The sequence below is a fragment of the Augochlora pura genome, chromosome 9 (genome assembly GCF_028453695.1).
Source record: "Augochlora pura isolate Apur16 chromosome 9, APUR_v2.2.1, whole genome shotgun sequence".
In the NCBI taxonomy this organism is placed as follows: domain Eukaryota; kingdom Metazoa; phylum Arthropoda; class Insecta; order Hymenoptera; family Halictidae; genus Augochlora; species Augochlora pura.
In genome coordinates this window covers 13871986-13899815 of record NC_135780.1, presented here as the reverse complement: position 1 = coordinate 13899815, position 27830 = coordinate 13871986, and the positions used below count along the sequence as shown (strand labels likewise).

The 27830-nt window shown below is 43.3% G+C and overlaps 1 protein-coding gene across 2 annotated transcripts; it reads right to left on the bottom strand.

Moving 5' to 3' along the window:
- Positions 1-3264: 3264 nt before the first annotated feature.
- Positions 3265-27299, bottom strand: Vacht (Vesicular acetylcholine transporter). Of its 2 annotated transcripts, none has more exons than XR_013494834.1 (3): positions 27191-27299; positions 25246-25434; positions 3265-3356 (listed from the first exon to the last, which is right to left on the bottom strand). XR_013494834.1 is itself a non-coding variant. In XM_078190911.1 (3 exons), the coding sequence occupies exon 3, from the start codon at positions 23852-23854 to the stop codon at positions 22112-22114; it is 1743 nt and encodes a 580-aa protein (XP_078047037.1). In that variant the 5' UTR covers positions 23855-23977; positions 25246-25434; positions 27191-27299; the 3' UTR covers positions 16619-22111. The 2 variants fall into 2 exon arrangements, 1 of the variants encoding a protein (XP_078047037.1); XM_078190911.1 differs by lacking the exon at positions 3265-3356 and adding an exon at positions 16619-23977.
- Between the last annotated feature and the right edge of the window lie 531 nt (positions 27300-27830).

The window sequence follows — 27830 nt, the reverse complement described above, 5'->3', positions numbered from 1 at the left end:
GCAAATAATAAAAGTGTATTCTCTGTTCTCGGATGCTCGTCGAGAAATGGCCAGTTAACATGAAGAGGAGGCACCCGGCGTGTATACGTACGCGTGTCTGTTTGCGTCCGTCCTCCGGGGCAACTTCAGAAGTTTACACTTAATCACGAAATGGACTCGGATTGGAAATGGCAAACTCTCCGCCCTGTGTGCCGCTCAAACTTTAGTTAGCGACACTCGATTCGCTTTGAAGTCGGACGCGCGCCTCGCTGCCATTCAGTTTTCTACAACCCCCGCCGATCGTGCTTATTAACGTAAATGCTACGAGGATTCGACCTGTTACACGATTCCTCTCGCATAGAACAGATCCAATTTGCTGATCGTTAGCACGCGGACTAATTTGCATTAGGCGCAACATCGTGCGACGCGTCGCCATTTATTTAAACCGGTCGGGCTGTTGCAATCTCTTTGAGAAGCATCGAAGTTCCTGCAATTGTATCGAGTATGTCTCGTTTGCTTCGTATTTTGTTTAAATATAATATTTTTTGAACATGGAATATAGAATATAGAATTAAAAATTAGCTATTAAAATTACAGATAAATTGGAAGAATTAATGAAAATTAATTCTAAGAAAATCTGAAAAATCGGATTACCGAGCATCCCTTATATTTAAACGCAGCGTTGCTATAGTTACAAAGAAGGCCAGCCACCGAGGTTGACTGCAACAATTCTGTCCAACAATGTGCACTTTTTCCTAGGACGTTCAATGATCGTAGTGAAATAATTTCAGCGGGGTGGATAGAAATGAAGCGATTTATTAGAGGGCTTCCTTGAACGATTGCCCCGTGTTCAGGAAGCAGCCAGTCATCGGAGATAATGATAATGATAAATGCAGTCTATATCATAATAGAGTAGGTGGACGGTGGCAGATGGCACGTGACTCACCGCGCGCAACCACCATCACCCTCTGCCACCGGCTCTCCGATTCGTAAATAAATTAGCCTCTATCGGATTTTCAGATAATGCGTTATTTATGGTTGGCTCGTGACGGTGCACCCTTGCGAAAAAAAAGGTGGCGCGGTCGCCACCAGGTAAAGCTGATCGTTTAGCTTAATGCAATTCGAGGGATCGAGGGATGCGTCCAGGTAGAATAAGTGGGCATTTGCCATTTAACGTCCGGCACGGGTTCGCGACACGTGCCACGGTTTTGTTGCGTTCTTATCAACCCTTTGGGCATCGACCATTTACACTCTGATCCGTCCACATATTTTCATTGCTCCTTTTAAGACTGGTCCACCTTTGACGCTTCTGCTCTATTAGATAAGTGCAACATCCCCTTTCCAGTGCTCTCTCTCTCTCTCTCTCTTTCTCTCTCAGAAAATATGACAAACGAGGAGAATTCGCGGTGTCCATAAGAAAATTACTCCCCGGGGAGTCGTCGTCTCTTTTGAAGATCAGGTAGAGAGAAGAAAGAAAGAGTGAGGAGCGAGGGGTGAAAAAAATATTCGGTAGAGTGTCGCTCTCGATATTGGTTTTATATTGGATCGACGATCGTGTTTCACGAGGATGTTCTCCGATTTTACGTATATCGAAGGTGGGAGATCGGATTAGACGATTGCCTCTTTTCAGATCCGGAGTCGAGTGCTGACGAAAAAGAGAGAGAGAAAGGGACGGAGAGAGAAGGGAGGGAGAGCGACGGAGAAAAGAGAGAGAAAGGGAAGAGGGAGAGAGAAAGAGAGAGAGAGAGAGAAGGGAATACGAGTAGCAGAGGTAGAAACGGGGATGAGATGCGTGACCGTAGGGGCCTCTGGTATCGATCGGCCAACCAGGTGTACCACGCCCACGTATCAATTAACAATTGCTCAAACAGTCGAAAATTTCAATTCGGACCGGCTTTGTTCTCTGCATGATTGTCATTTGAAATCGATAATGTATTCGGGGCCGAGTTCTCAAATAACAGTAACAAACTCCCCGATGCAGTGGTTGAACAAATATGGAAGAAATTAATCTGGGAGGAATTAATATACTTTTGAAGAACACTGTATGCTGTAATCATACTTTACTTTACATATATTATATATATTTTACTTTACATATATTATATATATTTTACTTTACTGTCACGTTTCTTTATGATTTTCTAATATAGATGATGTTATTGTGGGAATCGTATGGATCGATCGGAGAGCGATAAAAATGGCAATCGAGCGCATTGGACAGTTTATAAGAATCTAAACGTTTAAGGCAACTTTCCGAGAATATCCGTTAAGACCGACTTTTATTCTATCCGAAGGTCCGCGCACGGTCTGAACTGTTATACTCTAATCCACTTCCGCGAGCGTCACGAAACTTTCCGAGCCCCTCTATTCATTTTGCGAAAAATAGCGATACATCATTTTCCGCCTGTATGCTCGTGCCTCAAACGTGTTCGCTTAATTCACTTTTCACTAAAATTTAAAAGGAGTGAATACATCATACCCGAGCTACACAAAAATCATGTCAATCGATACTCGATCTAAAAATGATTAATTAATTAATGATGATTATTTAAAAGAAAAAATGTGTGAATTCACAGTATTGAATTTATTTTTAAGAATAAATTGACGTTACACGTGGCGCCGGTCCCCGCAAGGTACGAGCGACGGAAAAGAGAAGAAAGATGGCAAAACTCTATGAATATCGTGGACCTTGATCTCCCCGCGATAAATATTATCTTCCCCCCCGCTGGTGGTGGCAGTAACGAGATCGTATCTGATGCCGTTGCGTGTCATTTGCATATTTCAGCCGGAGGCGTTCGCCGGATCCTTGCTTTTGGCAATCCGAAATGCAGGAGGGTTGCCAAACCACCTTTCGATTTACATTTCAGTATCGAAAGCACGCTCGTGCCCACCCTCACGGAGGTGACGCGGGAGGGAAGTGATAAGACCGACGAGTGTTTCATTTACATTTGCAGACTTTTCGAATCCAAGCCTAAATCAATCCTAAAATTACTATTTGCTAAAAAGTTCCGATTATTAAAAAAAATATATATTTCCTTTTTACCAAGTATTCCATGCTCAACAATGATTTCTCTGGATAATTACCGCTGTTAATTAAACGCTTGTTACAACGCGCAAACAGCATAATTCCGCGCGTAATCTTCTGCCCGAAATTCCCAATATTCGGGCGTTCGCGTACACGGATAGCAGCGCGAGCTGTTTGCGTAGCAATTAGACCAAGGCAAATATCGCGAACGCCGCTTCTGTGTGGTTTGCTCTATGGCAAATAAAGAGTGTGCGACTTACCTTGTCAGGACAGGCCGCCACATCCCTGGAGAGACTGCCGATGGTATCCAATAGACGACGCGAGGCCCCCAACACCGAGTCCCGCCATCCCTCTGTAACAACAAGCGGAGAAAAGAAAAATAACGCGTGCAGGGTGTTGCATTCGAATGCGAACAGTAAAATGTCTCGTCAAAGTCACGCTTGGTCGACCGAATGGCGGAGAGAGAACCCCGTTTGGAACCCCGCAGTTTCCAGTATAGTCGTGAAAGTGTTAAATAGTCGTCGAACAAATATTCTCTTAGAAATTGTTTAACGTAGAATAATTATTCCGTCGATGTACCAAATTTTTCTGGCGACGACGACGATAGCATATACAATATATAATTTAAAACATAGAATATATAATAATACGTTATATATAACATACAGTCATGAATTAATGAGATTTTGGGCGTTAAATCTTATTCCGAAGATTCGGAAAGCAGTATAGCGTGAATATTTGCCGTGGCGCGGCATAATGCGAATAAGAAAACAGAACGACTGGACTGGGGTAAATTATGAGAGGGTAAGGCCGCCGGGGTGGTTTCATATTGCCAGATTAAGCGTTCGGCTACCACCTTCGACTCTGCCTCGGTGTTTCCTTCGACGGCGTCTTAAGCCGAAATGTCCTAAGTTATAGTCGCGACTTTCATTAAACGGCTTGATGACAGATCGCTCCTTGTCTCCTTTATATTACGGTCGGCGATGAAAACGGATTTAATCACGGAAACGGGGTTCCGCATTCGGCGCTCCGGGGACAATACTAACCGAGAAGGTCCGATTGCTCCGACCGTAGCCGCGTTGCCACGATTCAGACGATTATTTTATCAGACGTTTATTGTTCATTATTAAAATACCATTGTTGAGTTTGGTAACAGAGTCTATGGGATTAAATAGCGACGGCATTATGTAGGTGGAATTAATTTATAATCGCGCCAGTTGCTGAATCGTTTCGCGATTTTACATATAAAATTAAATTAAAATTCTAATGGCGCCTTAGAGCCGCCACTCGACTGCAAAGGGTTGAAACTCGAACGGATCGGTGTTGTGCTGGTGCATATAACAAAAAAAGAAGACGAAGCGTCCGGACTTGTGATTATAATAAAGTAACGGGATAAAGTCTCTACCACAGAAAAAGAAGGATACGGTCGCAGAGTTGCCCACGAAATGGCCCCCGGATTAATAAATCTCAATTACGCGAGTTAATACCGGGGGCAATTCTCTCCCCTAGGCCCGGCAAGGAACCGGATACGAGGGTGAAGGCATTTCTATCGGGGCATTGTCGGCATTGTCGCTGGAACAATGACGATGACGATTCTATGAAACCGTCTCCGCTTGTAAAACCGTCCGCAATATCGCTGAAAATTTATCGCCGTTCCCAAACCGGTTCACCTTTTTACACTTATTAACCTTGCTCCCTGTTGCACCAGCGATCCTAATTACAGCGGAATAAATACTTTGCGAATACAGCATTGAAATCTCCATAGCAGAATTTATTGATTGCCAAAGACCAAAATTTCTATAAGAATTCCATTTACAAATGAAAATAGGCTGCATTCGGAGCAAATAATTATTTTGTAGAATAAGATGCAAGTTTATATATTATTGACTCGCAATATTCTTTCATACCTCCGCGCTAATATTTAGGGCAACAATTAGCCGCGCCTCGCTCTGCTCGACTTCCCGAAATATCGCCCACGCTACGCTCTTGCCTCGACTTCGCCGCTCAAATATTTAACAATCCGTGGGAATGTTGGAACAACCGCCGGAGCAAATCTCGATTCATTAAAAGTTCTCGCAGCCCGCTTAATCCCGTTTCGGCGCATGTGCGGCAAACATCGAATATAAATGCGACTCCCGTTTGCACGTCGAATTAAACCGAAATAAATCATAAATATTAAACGAGGCTTTCAGCCGCGGGATTACGAGGGTTGCATCCCCTTCGTCGCGGCGCCGCCGCCGCCGCCGCCGCCGTTTCTCTTTCTATCCGTCTCCTGTCCTGCCGGAAATTGCGCGGGTCGTTCCTTCCTTCTCCTCTTTGCCGAACCGGACGATTTCAATGACAATGGAACCCGATAGGGAGCCATAATATCTGGCGCACTTTGCGTACCACCGCGCTGACCGTCAACGAGTTCTTCGCGGCCGACCTTAAGATGGAACGAGCTGACCAGCAGGAAGTGTCCTCCGCCGCACTCGATCCGCCGCTAACAAGACACCGGGGGTGGCTCTAAGGGTGCAGGGAAACTACCGCAGCGAACTGACACAACGTCGCACTAGAATCTACAATATTATGGACAATTTAATATTTGTTGAATAAGCAAAGCGAAAAGGTATTCCGAAAGACCACCGTTAAATCGAATAGAACACCGGCGATTTCTTTTTCAAAATTTCCCCGACGCAGAGAGTTTCATACATACTCGAAAAGGTCAGGCCGAATTGCCTCGTTCGCACGAACGCCTACACCTCCGGAGCTCTTTAAGAGGCCGGCCTCCTCCCAGCCGGAGTTTCGGAGAAAAAAAGACCGAAAGCACCCCAGAGATCGAGATTGGCACTGTTCGGAGGGATCACGACGAGGTAACGGTCAGAAGGAAATCGATGGTCGTTCGAGTCGAATCCTCATTCCAGTCTCGACGGAACGAAATGGCTTGATTAACTGACGACGCGTCGTTACTGCGACCACCCTGCTGGTCCAGCATCGCCAGGGGTAGTGGCTGCTTTTAGGGTGGCAAGAAAATGGAAGGAGGCGTAACCTCCCTTGCTTATTTATTCCGGTTACGTAGCCTCTCGCTATGCATCCCGAATGCATGACAAACGATAGATTTTACCAAAACTTTCCTATCCTTTTAATGAAAAGGATTCCATTATTTCAACGAAAATTCGTCCATTGATCTAAAATAATTATACGAATCCCTGTTTTGTTATTTTTCGCAGTTAAAGTAATTCTACTCTGTCAACTATAGTCGCCGTTTAGGATTGGAACGGGAGACGTTCCAGAGGCTCCTCGATCGCCGTCTCCGTTCCGTCCGCCCGAATAAATTCAAGAGTCGGGAGCAGAGCATATGGGGGAAGCGCTAATACCGTTTTATGTGCGGCTTGATACCCGTAACGCAACATGGTGCCCCATGGATGGTAGGACCGTGCACCGCGTCTGGAAGAAAACTTGATGTCGTCGACGGTGGGAATATGGTTGCCGGTTGATACTAAGAGGGTACATGTGTGCGCAACCGCTCGTTTTATTCATAAGCCGGGGACGATTCCTCGCAGGATGAAAACAATAAAGAAGAAAGTTATGGCGAACGTAAAAGTATCAGGGACGTCGGCGATCGTTTCCCGAAGTGACAAGTTCATGCCAGGTGGCAATTCGACGGGGGGAATTTTTAGTTTGGACGATCACGACGTTACCGAAAGTTGCGAAAAGAACGGACGAGGATTCTGAATAATTCCGACGACGAATAAATTCACGGGGGTGTCCTAGTTTCGCCTGCCTCCGGAAGTTGAGCAAATAATTTAAGAAGAACGTTCGCATTAGTCGCGAGGTTGTTCGTTTGATTTCGTGCTTGCGGAAAATAAGTTGATGCGAGAGTTGCCTCTTTGCTGAAAATATCAGTGAATTTATTTGTAGGTTAAGAAGCTGAAAGATTCGTTTAGTCGAAGTTTAGCGTGGGACGCGAGCGTAGGAGTCTAGATTTAACGGTGGACTGCGGAAGAGTCCTCGAGAAAATTAGCCGGTAGCTTTCCGACTCTATGAACGATTCGCGGAGAAAAACTGCGGCGTTATTTTGAACGTTACGGGTTAAATGAACGAGAGAAAAGCGAGACGAACGAGTCGGCCGAGACTGATTCCGAATTTCTCGGGGCGCACGGTAACCGGAGACGGCCGTGCATGCGACCCCCGAATCCACTTAGAGGGCACGCAGTCTGCGCGAGTATCCCCTCGAGCGCGGCACGGCTCGCGTGCTCTATCTAACTTCGGCTCGCTCGAGGCTGCTGGCCGCCCTCGAACAAGCCGCGAGGGGGAACAAGAAAAGGGCGAAAGGGGGAAGGAGAGGCCGGGGCTTGATAGCGGCGAGCATGGTGGTCGAGACTTGGGGCTCCGTAACAAACGCGGATCGTGTAAGGGGTCGAGAAGATAAAACGAGATCGTGTCTCGGGGCTAGATATGAGGGTGGAAGACATAGGATGAAAGAAATTGTTACATCGTTTGGGAAGGATGAGTCGATGGACCGCAGACTGCACCGTGAACCTCTCGTGGCCGAGCCTCGATCCTGTCCCTTGCAACGTTACGCGCCACAAATTTTTACAAAAATACCCCTACAAAAGGCAGAATTCATTGAAACGAACTTTATAATAACCCTCAAACTTTCAGTATCGCGCCGTAGTTATACTATGCACCGATGCAAAATAATACACGCATAAAATATATATATAAATACATGTGAAGGAGTGTCGCAGCAATTGCAATATTTTATTCGTTACCGCAACGAAAAATAAAATAATTATATTTACGGCATTGCTGCTGTAAATAACGGCATCGTAAAAATGAGCGAAGCAATAAAAAAAATTCCTCGAGAAACACCTCGTCGTAAATACTGAAATTGAGAAGGTTGCGGCCGCCACTTTCAGGGGGATGAAAAAGGTGAAAGAGGAGTAGTAGGCACAGGAGCGTAGACGGCACGGAAAAGGGAAGAACAGAAAGAACTCGAGTGAGATTTTCAGACAAAGACCAATGTTTGAGAGGTTGTTCGTGGCATTGTTGCCCTTTACCCTCGGCCAATGAGCGGAAGGGGTTACCACCCCTGGAAAGGAAACACTTTGCCGCGCGAATCGGAAATGCGGTCGTTTGGCGCTTCCCCGGCATTTCGTGTCCACTTTCTCCGTTTTACGTTAAAACACTTTCTTTCTTTGTCATTTCTCTCTTCAATTGTCATTATAATCATCCTGTGTAAATAAACGAAACATCCCTTCTATTTTTTAGAAGTTCTCTTGCTTTAGAGATTGAAAAGAATTAATTAAGGAAATAATTACTAGTGCATCACGATCGAAAGAATAATATAAAATTTAAGATGGCGTTGTATCGATTAACAACGATCGTAGAGATATATTACGCAAGAGAAGAATTAAATATGTTTCAGCAAGTTCAGATCGAAACGTCAGACGCACGAGCTTCTCGGAAACATTATGGCGTACCTGCGAAAGGTACACCCCTACAAGTTGAAGTTCAGAGGCAAGAAACTTCGAATTTAGATGCCTTGAAGCATCAGAGAGTAAGAAGTAACGTCGTAGCCCTTAATATTTTATTAGTTACCTCCGAGTTGCCGAGACGCGAAACAAGTTCTGCGGTGGTAACAATTTACATCGAGTTTTAACGTTATCACGAAATTCGTTTCAACGATATTTTTCAGGAGGGAATGAATAAAATATACAACCGTGTTTATAATATAAAATTGGACGTGCACGATTTCCTATTATTTAATGGATTTATGTAACAAGTTAGTAAATCGCGATAAGTCCTCGGAATAATTAGAAACGACACTCGGACACAATACCGTTTTATCGGCGTCATCGTTTCGCTATAGTCGACGCACGTGTATAGGGCAACGATCAAATCGGACGCGTGCCCATTATCCTATTTTACTGATAAGCGCGATAAAGTAGGCAGATGAGGCGTGGGTGGGTTGGGGGGGGGGGGGGGGGGGGGGGGCATGCAGTCTCCGATAATACCGGTCATGTATCGCACGATTTATCAAGCTTATCGATGTGTTGCGCACTCGAGATGGAAAGGGGGTTTGGGTGGCATTGTCGGTGGCCGCGAATGTGACAAATTGTCAGTGCGCAGGAAGGGTGAGCTCTAGACACATCGCTCGACGCCTACATCTGTTTCCGCGCTAATACCTTGTATAACTCTTACGGCACGGGGGAACCGTGTTGTCGGCCACCGGAGCATCGCGAGGGAAGACTGGATGCCGGTGGAAAGAAGAGCTCGCCGGAGCGCGAAGATATATCAGGTGACATGGCGGACGTCTGGGAATTTCAGAACTTACTCGCGAGAAAATGAAACGTCTCTGTTATGCAAAAATCTATTCGTCGATTTTGTATTATTCAAGTTCCCGCGCACGCTACACGTTATCCAAAAGTTCCCGGAATTTCTCAGACGACGAGGGAAGTTTCTCACCTGAAAACTCCAATTTTTTTAAAAAATTGTCCAAGTTTGACTTTAGAAGTTTTGAGATATTTTACGTATGTAGAACGGTGGTCGACAAATTGAATATTTAACATTTATGTGACGGAGGAAGTTGCGAGAGGGTGAGATGTTTTTATCAACGAAAGGGTGTCGACTTTTCTACAGAAACGTGGGAGAAATTAAAAAAAATGTTAAGTCATCCACGATGCGTCAACAATTTGTCACATTTAGACGTCCTCCTCCTCTTAGGTAGCAGGAGGAGGATCCTCCCCTATTCTGAAGTGTAGGACACATCGATAAGCCCGCGTTTGATAAATCACGTGATACACGAGCACCATTATCGGCACCCAACTCCTACCCTTCCAAACGCTTTCCCCGAAAATCGAATACTCGACGGGTTCATGGTGCACCATAGGTGTACTTCAACGCATAAAATAAGTAAGTATTTAAACGAGACATTTTTGCCCTGAATTATTATTAGATCTAAGCAAATTTGAACAATGTTTTTACAGCATTTCCAACTTGCCATAGTTATCAAGAATTCGGATCTAAACGAGTGACAGGCAGTTTCGCGCGATAACAGGCGTTAGGTGGTCGAGGATGTCTGGAGGAGCGTATCGGAAAGACAAACGAGTCGACAAATCGGATTCACGGATGCCAGACATCGGAAAGGAATTCAGGGTGGTAGGCGGTGGAGGCTCGAGCCGAATTAGGTTCTGGCGCTTCGGCGGCCTTTCCCTTGCCACCTCGAACCGACTCGCGACCCTTCGAGATTGGCCAGGGACGATTAATTGACAGCGAGCCCTTCGAGACTTCTCGAGACGAGATTCGAAAAGACACTTACGCATTCCTGGAGGGTGCGAAGAAACCCATGGAGATGTTAGCGTACTGTGTCGTGATCTGTCTCGCGTGTTGGTGTCTCCAGATTGAGTCTTGTATTTTAACTTCTTCATCTAGGGACTCGTCTGTCCCTTTGATGGCTACCGGGGCCGGCAAGGTTAATTACCAATTTCTGCGTTCTCTGATTTCACCAGCGGGGAGAGAGAGGAAGAGAGTGAAAGAGTACGAGAAAGAGAATTCATAGTCAAAGTATCTAAACTCTTCAAGATTAATAATAATACCGATTAATAATAATCTAGCTTATATTCGAGTTAGTCTCATATCAAAATTTTACCTTACATATTTTTTGAAAATTGTACCAACTACAATTACTAATATATTAAAAACAACTGTATTAACAATGTAGTTCGCTCTGACGAATTATTTATATATTTCTAATATTTATAACTGTCTATGTATCGGAAATAATTTGAGTAGCGCCCGTCTCTGATCTGAATGAACCAATCGCCGTTCTACAACGCCGCGATGATGAAAGAGAATGAAAAGGACGAGCAAAAAAAAGAAGCGGGGGAGCATCCTCCGATGGCAAAAGAAACATTGATTGAACGGAGAGGGTGGCAAGTTGGCGTTGTTGAGGACCGATGAGGCGAATAATCGGATTTAGGGATTACCAGCGCTCTTCGTGTTGCCCGCAACACCGTTAGCCTTGGCGCCGTCATCGTTTTCAGCGATCATTAACGCGATTAGTGGATCTGTTTCGATAATCGTTGACACGCTAATAATTTAAACCCTGCTCGAGGTTCGCAGAGACACGCGTTCGGTATTGCGGCAACAACAACCACGCGCTGAATCAATATTTTTTAATCCGTGAGACGAAGTTAAAGTTAAAAAGTGTTTCGCTATTTAAAATGTTAATGTTTTAATAACTTCGCGCGCTTGTGCGAACGCTTGTCATCGCATGTTCGAGCTTCGAGGTTCGATGCGGACTATTACGCTCATTGAAATCATTGACGAGTTCGTTGAAATCTCCGGAATCGTGCTCCGCGAGCGTTCAATACCACGGATACGTGTATCACAGTCCTTGGGCTCTCCACGCGAGAAAGTGATCGACATAAATAGCGTTCCCCCCCTCATTTGTCCAACATGCTAACAAACAATACCGTGTCTAATATTCCACTAACTTTCTAGCTGACAAATATCAAATACTTTATATCACTACATAACAAAATTTAACATATATTGTATAATACAATAATGCACACGATATCGTGCGTTTAATTTTTATAAGAAATAAAAATGATTTAAAATTGAATTGTAAAAGAAATTCCATGAAAGAGAATTTTCTCAGCGACGGCATAGCGTGACACGATTACCGTTTCGCGAATTTCAACTTAAATCTCGGTCATAAACTGCTGTTAAAAATAGAAATACAGATCGATATCGTTGTTTCAGATGTTGCTACGGGGAGGGGGATAGCTCGGATTTAGGACAATTCGTGATCAGATCTCGAGCAACACCCTGAATTAAACAGCGCGACAGGTATCGGGCCAGAGACGCGATCAATAATACGAAACCTATACGATGAGATGCGCCCCCGATATTGTTTCATTACAATAGTTCAGGGTGTGTCATCGCCGAAGACGACATCATCGAACGGTATGCTAGGAAGCGCTTTAAAAAATGATTGCAGTCGAAAAGTCGCCTTTTAGCCAACTACACACAAATTCCTATTTCAAAAGCTGTCTCTGAAAAACGAGTTCTACGGTCCACGCATTCAAATATCCGAGTCTTACATATGGAACTGTGGAAATTCGCGGCACGTAAAAATAAATAAATTTGCAATTCGCGTTCGCTTTATAAATAAAAATCGTGCACTCCAGCCGTCCGATATTCGAGTCCAATTAACAGTTAGATCGATATCGGGAATAGTGAACGAGCAAACCGCTCGTAAACATATCGGGGAGGTTTCCAGGATATTCGGGGTAGTTCACCCCTCGGAGATACCTTGTTCCACCACCCCCTCCCCTGCACGAACCCCACAACGATGTCTCTTACCCTCCGTGCCGCGCCCTAATATAAATATTATTACACTTTGATGGGGTTAAGGTTGAAACTGGGCCCCGCAGAACAACCCCTAGTCGATGCTTTCTCGCCTCCCCCCACGTCCGCCGCCGTGTTTTATACTTGCTTTTTCATTAGGCCCGAATTCCACGGTGACAATAACCGAAGATTAAGGCGTTTCAATATCGACGAGAGTCGTTTAAATGTTTTCGAACGTTTAAACATTTCTTTGATCAACGAATTTCGCGGGTCGAATGACATACCTGGTGGCACTCGAGCTGCAATAATTGTAGATTAGATAGCGGGGGTCATCGTGGCCAGAAATTAGAAGGGTGAACAGGTACGATGCAATTTTTTGATCGAAGAACGCAGTTATTGGAATAAATAAATGCTCGCAACGCCTATGGCTGTCTCGTCACCATGCGGAACGACACGTTAACTCCCTTAAATGGGGATAACCCTTTTAAGTTCCCCGCCGCATATTTAAATTATATCAATTTCTTCCAACTGTTAATTAAAAAGAATTATCTGGATATTTAGTGTTCGCTAAAAGAAACGATGATATAAAATAATATAAATTGAATGGAAACGTATATGTTTATAACTCAACGGCGCTTAATTAATATAAATGAATATATGATATAATAATATATAACAATAGAAAGTAATATAAAAAAATATAAAGTAATATGAAACAGCGCATATTGTACTAGACAAAAGGGGTTGACAGGCATTAGAATCTACAACGTGAATCTTACCAACGACTCGTTAATTTCGTATGTCCTAATTAACCGAATTTCAATTTATTTCTCTATCGTTCGCAGCGTTTCCGAAAATGTCCGTGCACGTTAATTGACAAAGTTGAATCGAATAGGAAAATCTCGACAGCGGTACCGGACAGAGAGTTGCTCTAACAGTGTACGGTTTCATTAAAAGTTTAATCGAAAATAAAATTGCTACGGCTGTCGCCGCCATGCGGGATTGTAACCGGTTTGGCGAAACCTGGTTAAGGGTAATCGGCGATAATTGATGAGTGGCGAGTCAAAGATCACAACTCGAGGTATTCTTCGGTAACAATGACATGTTTAATAACTGGTTCAACAATGTTACAGTATCATAGATTTCAAGTAAATACGCAGTTCAATACTTGATTTTTCCTTAAATGTACATACATACATACGTGTCCCTGGCTTCGGATACTTTTTAAGATACTCACATCTCACATGTACTTTCGTGTGTCAGGTTTTTCCATTTTCAATTTTTGTTGCGTCTTTTATCATACCATATTACTCTCTCTCTCGTGTATACGCCAATTACGTGTTTCGCGCGTGTGTCTCTCTCTCTCTCTCTCTCTGTGTGTGTATATATATGTATACTCGTTGGGTGCAAGTGCGTTTCGTTCCGGTGTAATATGCACGACGGAATTGTGCCAGTGTAATGCAGTTTTTCCTATGGGTTTTTCTTCGCTTGTTGTTTTGTTGTTGTTGTTGTTGTTGTTCGTATAGAGTGTCAAACGATCTTTAAACACGACCATTAATTTGCTACGGTGGATAATAATCTCGAAAAATCGTCTCTATCGGATTGATGCTAGGATAATGGAAGTTCGATAGATCGCAAAACGAGCAACAAAGAGGGGAATCGAGAGGCGAGGCTTATCTAATTTTAATTTCACTTTCAACCCTTTTAGCACCTTACGAGTTTTCCTCGTAACCTCGAAAAACTGTACGCGTTTCCGAGAGAACGTTTGCTAGAGTTTACTCGTCTCCGCGCTTTTAATTAGAAATTTCTATATAGTCGCGTGCGAGGGAAAGAAAAAACGAGGTGTATTCGACGAAATTATTTTTCCATTATTTGTCCGAAGGTGCGTTTCGTAGGAAACCGGATTGCCGTCCGAGGTACTGAAAGGGTCGAGGGTCCTTCTCGTTGGAATTAAAATATCGGAGGATTAAATTATCTTAACTCGTAGAGAATTCTCGCGGGAATCTAGAAAAAGAACTGCTAAGCGTTGAAATTTAACTAGTGATGAAGGAAGACTGGCGCCGAGTTCGATGAAAGTACAGACCGATTCTTCTCAGTTACCGGTATCCGAAACTTGCATTATTTCCGCATCAATCCAATGTTTTGTCGCTGTCCTCGCACTTTGCTCGCAAGTCCGATAGGCGGTGGGCAATGAACACAGGAATAATCGAGAGAAAGTATGCCGTGAAAACCTAAGCAACTATCAACACTTTACCGAAACGTGTCCCCTCTGGTTTTTATTTTGTTTCTGTTTAGTTACTTTTCTCTTGTTTCGCCAAGAATACAGAATGTCCCGAGAGGACTGCGAGATCATTCGAAGCAACTTTTTCCTTTGGAAAAAATCAATCCGCGGCTTTGTTTACGAGTTATTCGCGAGAAACAGCGAGCAATGAGAGACGAGTTCGTCTGACGCTAGCCGGTACATTCCACTCATCGGCTCTGCCGCCTCTCGCCAGTAGAGCTCGCCTTTCATTGGTCATTGTTTTTCGTTAGTGATTCGTTAACAACGACTTGGTGAAAATTTTCGTAAAGGAGAAAGTTATTTTGAAGGACCTCAGGAATCTCCGATGACTCGATTGCGAGCAACTTTTGGAGCACTCTGTATATCTCGCGGTTGGATCGCCCGCATTTGATTTCGCTTCGCTACACACACTGATATGTTATGTTACATGTAGGCAAGATATGTACGCAGGTCCCTCGTATACAAATAAGGAGAGATCTATCCTTTTTTTATTTCGGGACGGTCCGATATGTATTGGTACTCGATCATTTTAGAACGGAAATTGTAGATTAAAAAATAGTGTAAACGTACCTATTTAGGCTAATTTTAATTATCCTTCAAAGACTAAGATTGCTGTTATAATATCGTGACCATCGTAGAGATATATTTTCAGTTGTGCCTCAATATCGGTTCATTCGATTCAATTTGCATTTAAATTGGAAATTAGTAGAAAACTAATTCTAAATATAGTTAGCGACTTCCATTTTCGCTAACTATACTTCCGACTGAATTTTAGTTTGAATCAGATTTGAATTTAAATAACAGTTAAATTTAAATTCCGAATATCCATGGAACAAATGTATATAATCATTTAATATTTATATAATCTTTTAATATTTATATACTCTTTTAATATTTATTCTACCCTCGCAGAATCCGAGAATTGTCGTGAGAAATCTGCTTTCGATATAATCGAGTACCAACGCATGCTTCCCGCCGCGTATTCGAACACATCTAATTTATTTACAAGAGACGAAAGAAGCTACGGTTATTTATTTTTTTTCGCGACATATTATACGTATACATATACATATATATACGTATACATATACATATATATACGTATACATATACATATATATATATGTGTATATGTATTTATATTTGTAATACAACTTACGATATAAGTACATACAACGCCTTGCTCGATAGTTATCTCTTGCTCCCGATAATTGCGACGGGTCGAACGCAAAGAAACATTTTTCGCGCGTTCACCGTGCACGGATTCTCCGACCTGACGAACGCGAGAGGATCGTCCAATTAGTAGAATCCAAAGCGATTACTATTATTTTCCGAGAATCCTACCAACTCGATAAATCCGTGCTCGAAGCATACAGATCCGGAGAATAAACCACGCACAATTGTACGCGCGGAATTTACTATTCACACATGAGCCGTTTGAAGCAAGAATGACGCGAGCAAGTCCATTTTTTTTAACACATATATTCAACATTATTGAAGCATAGTTACTTTAACTTTTCATTCGATTTGTTTCATTGGCTCGAGTCAGAGATCGAAGGATGTTACACGAAAGTAGGAGAAACGTAACAATATAGAGTTACGTAAAAGTGTTGCAACAATTTCTTACGTTATTTCGTTTTACAGAAATTTCACGTCGTTTCCGCATTCAACGGCCCATGTATTCTCTATATAATATTACATATCCCGTACACGCGACGCGCGCGCGCGCGCGCCCGCGATAGGACGCGATGTTATGCAACTTCGCTATAATACAAAAGTAACTTAAATTAAAGCGGGAAGATAGATAATCGGGTGATAAAGTACCAAAAGTTTGTCTCGCGTTTTCCATTCGACCGGAAACTATTTCGTTGTTTGCGATGCAAATGACACCGAGCAGTTTAACGTCACCGTTTGTCCAAATCGTCCAATGAATATTAAACGTAAGACTCGCATTCGAAACGTAAGATGCAAATTTAAATTATGAAATTTAATTTGTTCTAATTTTGTAATATCTCCTTGAGTATCATCAAAGTTTCACCAATTAATATCTCGTCGATATTACGGACAGCATTTTAGCGCTTCAATCCAAACGGTTGTAACAATTACAATGTATATTGCCGTAGAAAAATTTACAGACAGCAGTTCATTCCACGATCCAAACTATACTCATCTACTCACTCTTTTAACTATAATCTAAAAACAATCTCGTCCACAAAAGATCGTAATAGTTCTCTCTCTTTCTTATAATCCGATAACCATCGGCAAGTAACACGTTGACATTTCGTTAATTATTACGCTAAGATTTATAGAGGCCAGCTCGCTGTGTCACCGTGTCATACGAAGTGAATCAACCAGACCTCGAATTATGCACAAAGGAATCGTTTCGTAGAAATGATAATCGTTTGTAATCGACGTTACGGAAATTAATTAACAATTCGAATGATATTTCGAGATCAAGATTTACATTTTTATACTCTGTCGAACGATTCGTGTCGCTAGACTGCAGATATTTCTGCTGATTAAAAATTATCTGCGTCATTTCAATAAATTAAGAGTAGTACATTTGCGTTATTAAATTCTTTTATATTCTTTCTTCTCTTTTATATATGTAAGGGAGAACTACCATGAACGAGACATTACCATTACCTCAAATCCGTGCACCTTTCTACAATAAAAATTAAGCATATCTGATCGCACGTAATTCGAGTCTGCTACCAATTAATACGTAACTACGTCCGGACAATTATTTCTTGCACGCTTTAAAGTAATATAATAAATCTTTCTCTTAACATTGTATGGAGCACTGTTACTTTTGATTTATTTATTGAAATTCGGCCGCATAGCATCAGTCTCCTTTTATTATAGCAATTCAACGAATTCTTCGAACTAGAATCAGATGTCCAGCGTTTTCGTGGTTTCCGTCTTAAATAAAAACGTCTCGTTAATGGCAGTGGTCCCCTAGGAACCTTTCTATTCGCGCACAAGGATCCGCTTAAAACTAGTTATAATTACTATACTTCCAGGGGTCAAACAGCGGACATCCCTCGACCTTAAACACATCTTCGAAAATAAGAAAACGTTCGCAAGTCTCTCGAGTATATGATTCACTTGACCGACTCCGTCATCCTTGTATATACCCGCTACGAAGAAACAGAATCGCTTAGGATACAGAAAAATATGGCTAAGCTACATGTACATACGTATGTATAATATCGAAGTTTTACGCTGCTTCTGGTGGAGTATACACATGTTTTTGGGAATCGGGAGCGTACGAGACGTGAACGGGGTAGAAACTTGAATGTTCAGGCACTGTGAACTCAAAGGACGCGCGCGACCGCTGGATCGCTGCGTTCGAGAGGTACCAAAGCCATATAGATCGCCGGTCGTCGAAATACATATTCGATAACTTGGTTTCTCATCGCGACATCACTAAGTATTGACGAGTAGGTAACGGGCATGCTGTAGACACGAGCGTAAAATTTAACGAGCCTCGCAGGCACACTTTTCGCACGGAGATCTCCCGACGAAGATATTAAGCCATTGCTTATGAAATGCCATTTTATAGTCCCGCAATTTTTCTTTTTGTGGTTTCTAACACGACGAAAGCTTGGAACGAATCTGTTTCGAAACGACGAAGTTGCGTCGAAATTACTTTGACGAATAAATGAAGCGATGCTTGTTTCGCACTTTCTTAGTCAAAGCTGAAATGTTGCGCGACAAGGGAAAAATAGAAGTGAGCTCGTAAAAAAATAGCTAACTGGTTAAAAAGGATATGTACATTGATATTCTTTATTAAATTATATATTTTATAAAAGTATATGAAGAAAATCAAACGTATACAGTATAACAATTACAGTGATTAAGACACCTTTCAAAGCGATTGCAACGTCTACCCGGTCAAGCATGAAACGCTCTAATAAAATTGTATTTTATCCAACACCATGGGTGGTAGGATTTTTTTTTGTCGACGACACGTTATGCATAATTTTGCTGCAAACATTGACAGGCTGTTCACGGCGTTGGATAACTAATACTGTTCTAACAACGCCCGGTACAATACATTCTCCCTGTTTCTCCCCCTTATTCTGCATCGTTTCAGCTTTAACGTAAAAACGTGACATCGTCGCTTCATCGAATTTCTATGAAAAGTTCCTCGATTTTCACGCAACCTCGTCGCATCGCTTGCTCCGCGACCTTCTCAATTTCAAAGCGAAGGACCATCGATCGCGATCGACGTGTTCACCGTCGTTTATTGCTTAGTAAAGAATGACCGATCGAGCCATTTCACATTTATCGAGGCTACGCGAATTACGATGCGCGATCAATTCGAACGAGTCGCGCGACAGATTGAACGAACTATTAATCGCACGATACGATGATCCGCGACGACGTTCAACTAATTTTCTCGCGCGTGGAGACAAATCGACATTTGATTTGCATTAGCTTAATAAATCTGCTTAAAGACGATGTATAAAAACAAAAATATAGATGTATTTGATCTGTTGACGCGGAGCGACGGTGTTCACCGAGTTCTGTCGCCCGAGTACCGAGACACGCGGCAAAAGGAAGTTTCTATTCAGCAGAGAGATAGGTTCGAGAAGGACTCGTGAAGCTTTACGTGCGAGTCGCTGGCACATGATAATCATTTAATCTGCGTATATATATATACATGTAGAATAGAAACGTACACCTACGTATTACCTAAACATTGTACGATTCCCATTGACAAACCAACCGAAAGGAAACGTTATATACTTTCGAAAAAAGTACTATCAGGATGCAGATAAATAGCGCTCGATACACAATTACTCGTTAAGCTAGTCGCGCTATTGTAAAAGAATTTTGCCACGCGGCAAAATTAAAGATACGTGATCGAACGAAATTATAGACGGAATCAACAGAAGCTAGTGTTCATCGTGATCGTTGTTATACTAGATATTTGGCAATGTATTGATAAATAACAAATTGAAATTCAGCGAGCAATTGTGTACCGATTCCTCTCTGGGTACGCTTGTATCGTCCTACCGTCATACTTTGAAAAGGTACTTAAAAAGATGCTAATGGAACGCTAACTAATTAAGTCTCATTGATTCCTCGTCCGCAGTTTCAAATTGTAAATGATAAATATATCAAACTGTATAAAACACGTCTGACCTTTTTTTTTTACGTTTGATAATCCACCGATTAGCGAACGTTCGAATTAGCAAAGCTGACACACACACACAGACGTAATGGAACTAATACGATTCAACATTCTTTAGAATCCTCGACGGCCCTTTAACGGTTAATTTCGCACGCTAATTAAAATATCCCTCGGCTATTAACAACAGGAGATTAAATATAACGTGAGTTAATAATAATAATAATTAATGATATATTTACGAGTTACACCGTGGCTGAGGCGACGAATTTTTAAATATCTCGAATACCATTTTATTTTTTTTCTCTATACAACTACCTACATGAAAGCTTCAACGGCTATGTTTTAAACCGATGCCCTTAACTAATGATATGATAACTTCGGTTCAGCAAGATAATGGCAAATCAACGAAGAAAAACTGAAGATTCGCCAGCGAGCGAAGGTCCTTGCTGAGCGGACGCCTTCGCTGCCATTGCGCTACCTTAAGTCGACTCCTCGAAAGGATCAGTTCCCACTTCTTAGCAGAGTTGGACGGTAAAGTAATTTCGCCGGTAAACTAAGCGATCGTGATAGCAATACTTAACGTTGGATTCATTGATTTTTCTTCCGCGAATATATATAATAATATATATATATATGTTTCTTCAAGCTTTAATTTTTTCGGATATTTAACTTACGAATTTAAGCGTACATAAAAATGATTTCTGATACGCGTGTCTTTGCGTGTACAGGTCGCCCTAACAACGTAGTTTCTATAATAAATTTAAGAGTACCTAGTTTTCTTTTAAAAAAAGTTTTGGAAATTAAATCGTACCCATTAATTGCTTAATCAAAGAATATGAATTAATATGTTGACTTAAGGTGCCGGGTGAGTTATAATCGTAGGTAGAATCGTTGAATACACAACTAAGAATAAATATTCTTATTAATTATTATTCTCGATTAATGTTGAGTTAACCTCGAATTAAAATTAGTAAAGTTGTAACCTGGATTGGAGTGATTTAGGGATCACTATGACTTGGGCAAGTGATAATTAGGCCTAGATCGTTCCTGAGTTTGGTAATTACAGTTATGTACTGCAAATTTTGTAGCTTGATATGTAGCTGTTAGGTTAAATATACTCTGTAAAACTTAACACGTACGATCCGTCTAAATAAGTTCGCGCTGTACTTGAATTCAATTATTTCCTAAAATTTTAGTGAATACATATACATATATACGTTTAGAAATGCGATGCACCATTTAAGGAAGATATGTATTATTTAAATTATACGTACTGTGCAGTGGGAAATGAAATTTTGAAATCAATTGTTTGTGACACCGGTCATCTTGCTTGGTATTCTTTCGGCGTAGCCTGTACACGTTCGCAGTCGCCGGTAATTATGGCTGCAAAGTATCGTTAAATTATAGTTTATCCAACTCTGCTCGTCACTCTCGTATTTGTCTCCAATATATTTTACTCTCACAACACTCGTGTGGTCTTACACTGGAATATCACCATCGTTTTGTTCGCCATTTTCAACATCCTCCATGTTCCACATTTCGATTCGACGGAACGTTCCTCCTCTCGTAGTTAGATTTCAACAGTTTGTTTACATTATTTATTTACTTTTGTGCATATTATTCGACTTTTCGACGTGTTGTGGAAATTGGTCTGTAAACTTTGACCTTCGACGCTCGTTCCACCGGTTGAATGCCATGTTGACTATCCAACAAAATGATTCACGAAAGAAAAAAGAAACGCGAAAAAAAGATTAAAAGATCATCAAATTCTCCGCATTTATGTTTACTTCGATAGGAATTCAAGCGTTATAACGTTAAAACATTACGATTACGAATCTCGTACGAATTATCAGGCATGATTCGAGTAACGCTCGTGCACTTAAATACCACTGAACCGGCGAATCACTTGTACATACCGAAAGATCCAACATGGCAGCCAACACTGAACTTTGGACCACATCTTCGCACGGATTAAGTTCTACGCACTAATTTCATCGGCTCTCGTGCTTCTCGACCGGTTCCCATGGAACACGCATGCTCCTCGAATACGTAACACTAATTCCTACGATCAATTGAAGTTCCTCGACACTACCACATGGATCGATTCCAACAGCACCGCTAAAGGTATAACGTACAACCATTTACGACAGATTTCCATAAGACGAACAATATCGAATCGATCGTTTTTTTTTGGAAGTCTTCCCCGACAAGTCAGAATCACAGGATGGTGGCGCACTTTCGTATGATCACCGCGACAGAGACCTCTTGCGCCGTCACAGTTCATCTTCTTGGTAATTGGAAGCTTGCCCCGAAGACTCTTCGGTATCGGTCACCGATATACGCATTAGTACATTCCTTGTCTGAAGGGATTGCTGTCGCCTGCAGCGGGCCTCGGCTCGGCGTTCGGTCTCCTGAAGGGGTTAATGTCCATCTGGCCCTGTTGTTCCTGGCCGTAAGGTCTCTGAGCGTAACCTTGGGCGGTCTGATTGTAATTAGCCGGCTGCTCGTAGCCCGGAGGCTGCTCGTAACCTCCCTGCGCCTGGTTGTAGCCGTGAGCATTAATATTTTGTTGGCCGTAATCGGTCTGCTGGTAGTCCTGCGCCTGGTAATTTTGTTCATAACCTTGATCCACGTTGGTCTCCATGCGCGTCTGATTCAGGTGATTCCCAACGTCGCCGGAGAGAGGTCTCTGCTCTTGCAGAACGTACGTTTGGTATTCTTTGTCGGGCGGATCTTGCATTAGGACGTCGGCTTCGTCCTGGAACGGTTTGAAGTCGTAGATGTGCCTCAGATAGATCAGAACGGGCGCATACAACAAATTCGAGAACGCAATTCCGACGTTCAGAGCAGTGAAACCGATCGCCTCGACGACGCCGCCTGCTATTATGGGGCCTACGGCGTACGCCACGCTGTACGAAATGTCGGCAATGGCGTAGATGCTGCCGTAGACGGAGACGTATCTCACGTCCACCAGATAACCCAGAGTGGGGAGAAGCGCGGTGTCTATCAGAGCTATGCCGAAGCAGATACCGCACAAGGGAATCATGAGCACCTTGTACGAGGTGCAGAACGGTATTATGAAACAGCAGAGACCCTCCAAAGCTAGGCCGAAGGCAGCCATTAGCCATTGATGTTGCGGATATTGTTTCGCCATCTTGACCGTGAGGATGACGCCGAACACGTGAGGGAAGAACGCGGGCAGCCAGATCATTCCCATCTTCCAGTTGTCGTGAGTTATGTTGTCCTCCATCCATAACGAAATCGTTGGCTCGAGGAACGCCAGAGCGACGTTCGACATCATGAGAGCGCCAGCGCAGACGGCGATGTACGGATCTATGAGCAGCTTCCAGATAGGTATTGTAGGCGTATCGGTGCCATGCTTTTCTTTCAGTTGCTCCGAGATAGGTTTCATAACCAACAAAAGCATAAATCCGTCCGCCAAGCTAATGAAAGCTAGGATCAGGAAAGGTACTTCCTTACCAGCGAACTGGTACAGAGCGCCGCCGAAAGGTGGGGCCACCAGACATCCGAAACTAATGAAGGCCAGCGCTATTCCGAGCGCTTTCGATCGCTCCGATTCTTCCGTGTAGCGATCGGCAATCATGGCCAAGCCGCTGGTGTCCGCGAATGCGGAGCCGACACCTTGCAGACTTCTGGCGAAGAAGAGGACACCGTAACTTCCTCCGCAGGCAAACACTGCAGTCGACAGAAACATTATGCACAGCCCTACCATCATAGGTATGTCATAACCAATTCGATCTATCAGTGCCCCGGAGAACGGGTTCACCATTAACTGAACGATGGCTTTAGACGCAAACAGTATCCCCGTGGCTGAGTCCTGGCCGTGATGATGCACCGGCCCGGTCGCGTTCACATCCTCTTCAACGTCGCCGAAAGCACCGACGTACTTCAGGTAATCTGGTATGATCGGCACTATCACCATGTACAGCATGTTGTCGAGTAGCAACGCTATCGAGACAATAACTAAAACCAGCTTTCGCTGGGCTTTCGGTTCTTGCAGTTTCATCCATATGAGCTCCCTGAGCTCGCGGAGCGGTATGTTGAGAATGGGTATTGTCGTCGACATGGTGGTGTTAGGTGGTCGCCTTTAATGGAACAGGATCGTCTTCCAGGGTTTAATAACAACTAAACTCGGGAGTGACGAAGAGATCGTCGCGATTGGGGCGCATCAGGCCGGGCCGGGGATAACCTACAACAGATCACCGAGTGGCACGGTTAGCTCCCGAAGTCATGCAATCTTTTTTTAATCTATTTAATTTTCTTTAGCTTTTTTTGTTAGCCGACCGCTCGTTTACCTTTGGGCTTTCGGTTCAGTTTAATCGACGGGCCAATGAAAGAATTTCGAAGTTCAATAATAGGGGAGCCCTGACCCGGCCTGATCGGCGTTTATCCCACCCCAACCCGACCTTTTGCTACCAGCGATGGCGCAGAATAGTTCATCTTCGTTTTGATGAAGGCTTTTTCGCTCCGTCTAGCTAGAAGTTGACTCTTCGGTTGCTTCTGGTAGAACCTAACACCGGGTGGAGGCTCCCCCTCGAGGTTCTCGGCTACCTATGTTTCGTATCGAGGCTCGAGTTACCAGAGATAGAAACGTGGGGGCTGCGTTGCCAGTGAAACGAGGGTGAAGGTCGAAACTTTGATGACACGAGTTTACTACGTAAATACGCCGCGCGGTAATTGTTTCGTCGAGTTAGTTGACACTATGCCCGAGATATTAATCTGTCGTGGCTCGTATTGGTCGGCATAGCGTCAACGATGCGGTTCGATTTTTAATCGAGTTTACAATAGAACGCTGGGATTTTATATTATCTAAAACGTGGCAAAGATCATTCCTGTGATTTGATTGAGAGAGGTACGAATTCGTGAAATTATTTATGCTTGAAAGAGATTCATCTTTATTATTCTCTGACAATTTGATCCAATTAATATCTGAATCAATAATCGTTATTTACAGTAACATAGAAAAAACAATCGTAGTATTTTTAGTCACAAATTCGGTTATATGATTTCATAATAAATTATGCAATAAATCTCGCAAATCTCGAGCATCGTTCTAACAAAATTCGAGCTACACAACCTACACTATCGTCGCGTATGAGAGATAACTATAGATATATCGGGGTTTCGGTTGTTAATGTTGGAATATTCGTTAGTTAATTTCACGGGTTGGCAAAATCTATCTTGGAGCCAACGACACGTCCGTGTCGGAGGATTAACGAACGTCGTGTTGCGCCGTCGACTACCGTGTCATTGTCAGAAATGGATTAATTATTATCGCGAACCGATCATTCGTAAACTGACGTTCCATCGAAGGTAGTTAAATGCGTGTCGACACCCTCGTTTATTAATTACGGTGACTGGTGAGCGTGCAGGGGAACGGTAACTTCGTCAACGATCGTAACGAGCCTCCATGACGAAGGGGAAACGCCATGGACCGAAGAAAATTCGTAAACTTACCGGAGTTATTGGCGAACTTCTGCCTGAGGGAATTGGCGAAGTGTTGGGAGCCCGCCAACGCCGGAAGTCCGGCGAACAGGTTGCTCAGAGTTGAGCCAACGCCGTCCTTGTCCTTCGAGTCGTTTAACGACTCCTCTGCACCTCCCGTCCCTTGGCCCTCCACCTTTTTAGCTGAATTTGGAACCGGGCCTGCGAACACAGAAGACCGTTCCAGTTTCGGTGAGTCCTCTCTATTTTGATATTCTAATAATTTTTATTTATCTTTATTTATACAAAGCATGAAATTTCTATCTTTCTCCCGTTTGTTGCACGTTGCGAAGAAACGTTTGATTTTTCATCGATTAATTAATACGAAAAGGACAAACGCTTTTTTTTTATATCTTGGAGGATTACAGTTAAAAATACCCATTCAGCGACCCTACTTTAGAGTAATCAAAAAGTTGTCAGTCTTTAGCACGTTTCCCTCTATCTATAGGCTATAAGTTGATTTCATTCGTTCCTCCTTCAATACCGACACAATTTCCTTAACACTTCTATTATCTTACAAACACGCTACCATCGGACAATCTATATTTGGAACATCTACATCTATCTATAACATCCAGTCTTCTACACCTTTCGCATTCAGACGACCGCACGCGTGCGAGGGTGTTTCGAAACTAATTTTCCTCCGTCGCGTCGCAACGCGTCCATTCCGGCCACGTATTTCGCCTTAATTTCGTTCTGACGTTTTTATGAAATTTCGATGAACTTTTAATGAAGCCCCTCGCGGAAGCCTCTTTCACAAGCCATTACGGAATACCGACACCGCGGCGTAGTTCTACGCTCGCGCGAAGACGCTCCGTGCGTTTGACCGAGGATTTCCGATAAAAGATACGTCGATGATCGTAAAGTGTATCGTAAGAGATACGCTGCGATCATTTTTAAAATTTGATTATTAGCACATTTTCCGCAGACAAAATCGTCGTTCTAACACTTTTCAGCTGCTACCTGTCATACAATATTCAATTTCTCCGGAGCAGAAACAATTCATATAGTATCATAAAACATATATTAATTAATATCGTGATCTACTTGGCACAAATAATTTATTAAACAATAATTCAATATCAAGACGTACTAGATTGTACTACTAACAGCGACCAAAAATTGTTAAAACTTTCAGGATTGAAATTAATAGCCGGATTAAATATTAGCCGAAGACCGACGTCATATGAGATCAAACAAAACCACTTTTCCACAAAAGAATCTACGCTCGAAGTATCCGCGAGTATATACCGACCTCGAGGTCTTAGAAAGGGTCATTGAAACGTCGCGGATTCGAAGCAGTGTCGAAATATTTCACAAAGCAAGTGTAATCTTTAAAAATGATCTCCCTAAAGAACACTGTAAAAGAAGCAAAAAAAAGGCACAATAAAAATGTTTAACCGACGACAGAGGAAATACGAGATTTCGATCATCAAAAGAATTTCCACCAAGAATTGTCAAGATGAACAACCTACGGAAAGGCTGGCTACCAAAATTGATACGACGAATCGATACACAGAGCTAGATGGCTCGACGACCAGGGAACTCGGTGACCTCAACACGACCGATCATCTAGATTCCTACAGGAGACCCGGAGAAGAGGTGCGCAAGGGTTGCTACCGCATGAAAAAATCCGCAAGTTCTCTAGAACTAGTGCGATAGAAACGACAGCGAGCGATAATTAAGCTATCCGGTAATCCGTGACGGAGGTGCACCGAGGAGGACAAGGTATCCGACATTTCGGTAGCGGCACCTCCGGACAGGTGAGGAGTCGCCTGTCGGACGACGCAGCGCCGCGGCTTTCCGTGTCTACGATGGTCGTCGATACGGACTATCCCCCCTGGCTAAAGGTCTGCCGTAGTACGCGATGCAAGCCGCGAGAAGTTCAAAATACCGGACGAACTGAGATAATACTTACTGAGACCGAAGGGCTCCCGATGGCAGGGGCGTCTCGGCGTGTCTCTCCGTCGGGGTAGCTTTGGAACGTCTGCCCTCGGTGTCCTCCCCGCCACCGGGTCGTACGTCACCCTCTTCCCGTCCCCATGTTCCCCTAGCCTTCGAGGAAAATCGCGACAGGGCGCAGCCGCGGTTTCCAGGATCCAGGGATTGGCCGCGGCACCGAGGCCGTGCGTCAGCCCCCAAACCCTCCACCATCAAACCATCCGCATCCCCCTTTCTGCTCTGCTCTGTTCCTCGTGCACCCTCTGCGTTCGGGGGGGTGGTGGTGGTGGCACGTTCCCGGGGGAAGAGGAAGAACAGGTATAACGGCGACGGTCGATGCTGCGCGGTATTTCTGGCGGCAGGTCGATATGAGCTTCACCTGTACGACTCTGGGCTGATGGGAAAAGAGGGTGCTTTGGACGTGGCGAACGGAATGGAGGTTGGATTCCTTTGGACACGAATCGGTCACCGATGTCGACCAAACTTTCGCGCGCTTACCCTGTCGAACTGCTTCGAAGCCGAGCTGCTTTTTCTGCTTATCCGGGGTTGAGTGTCCCGGCGAACAACGATTCCTCGTTTCAGGGACCGAGGACTCGGTTGCTCGCAGGCTTTCGCCT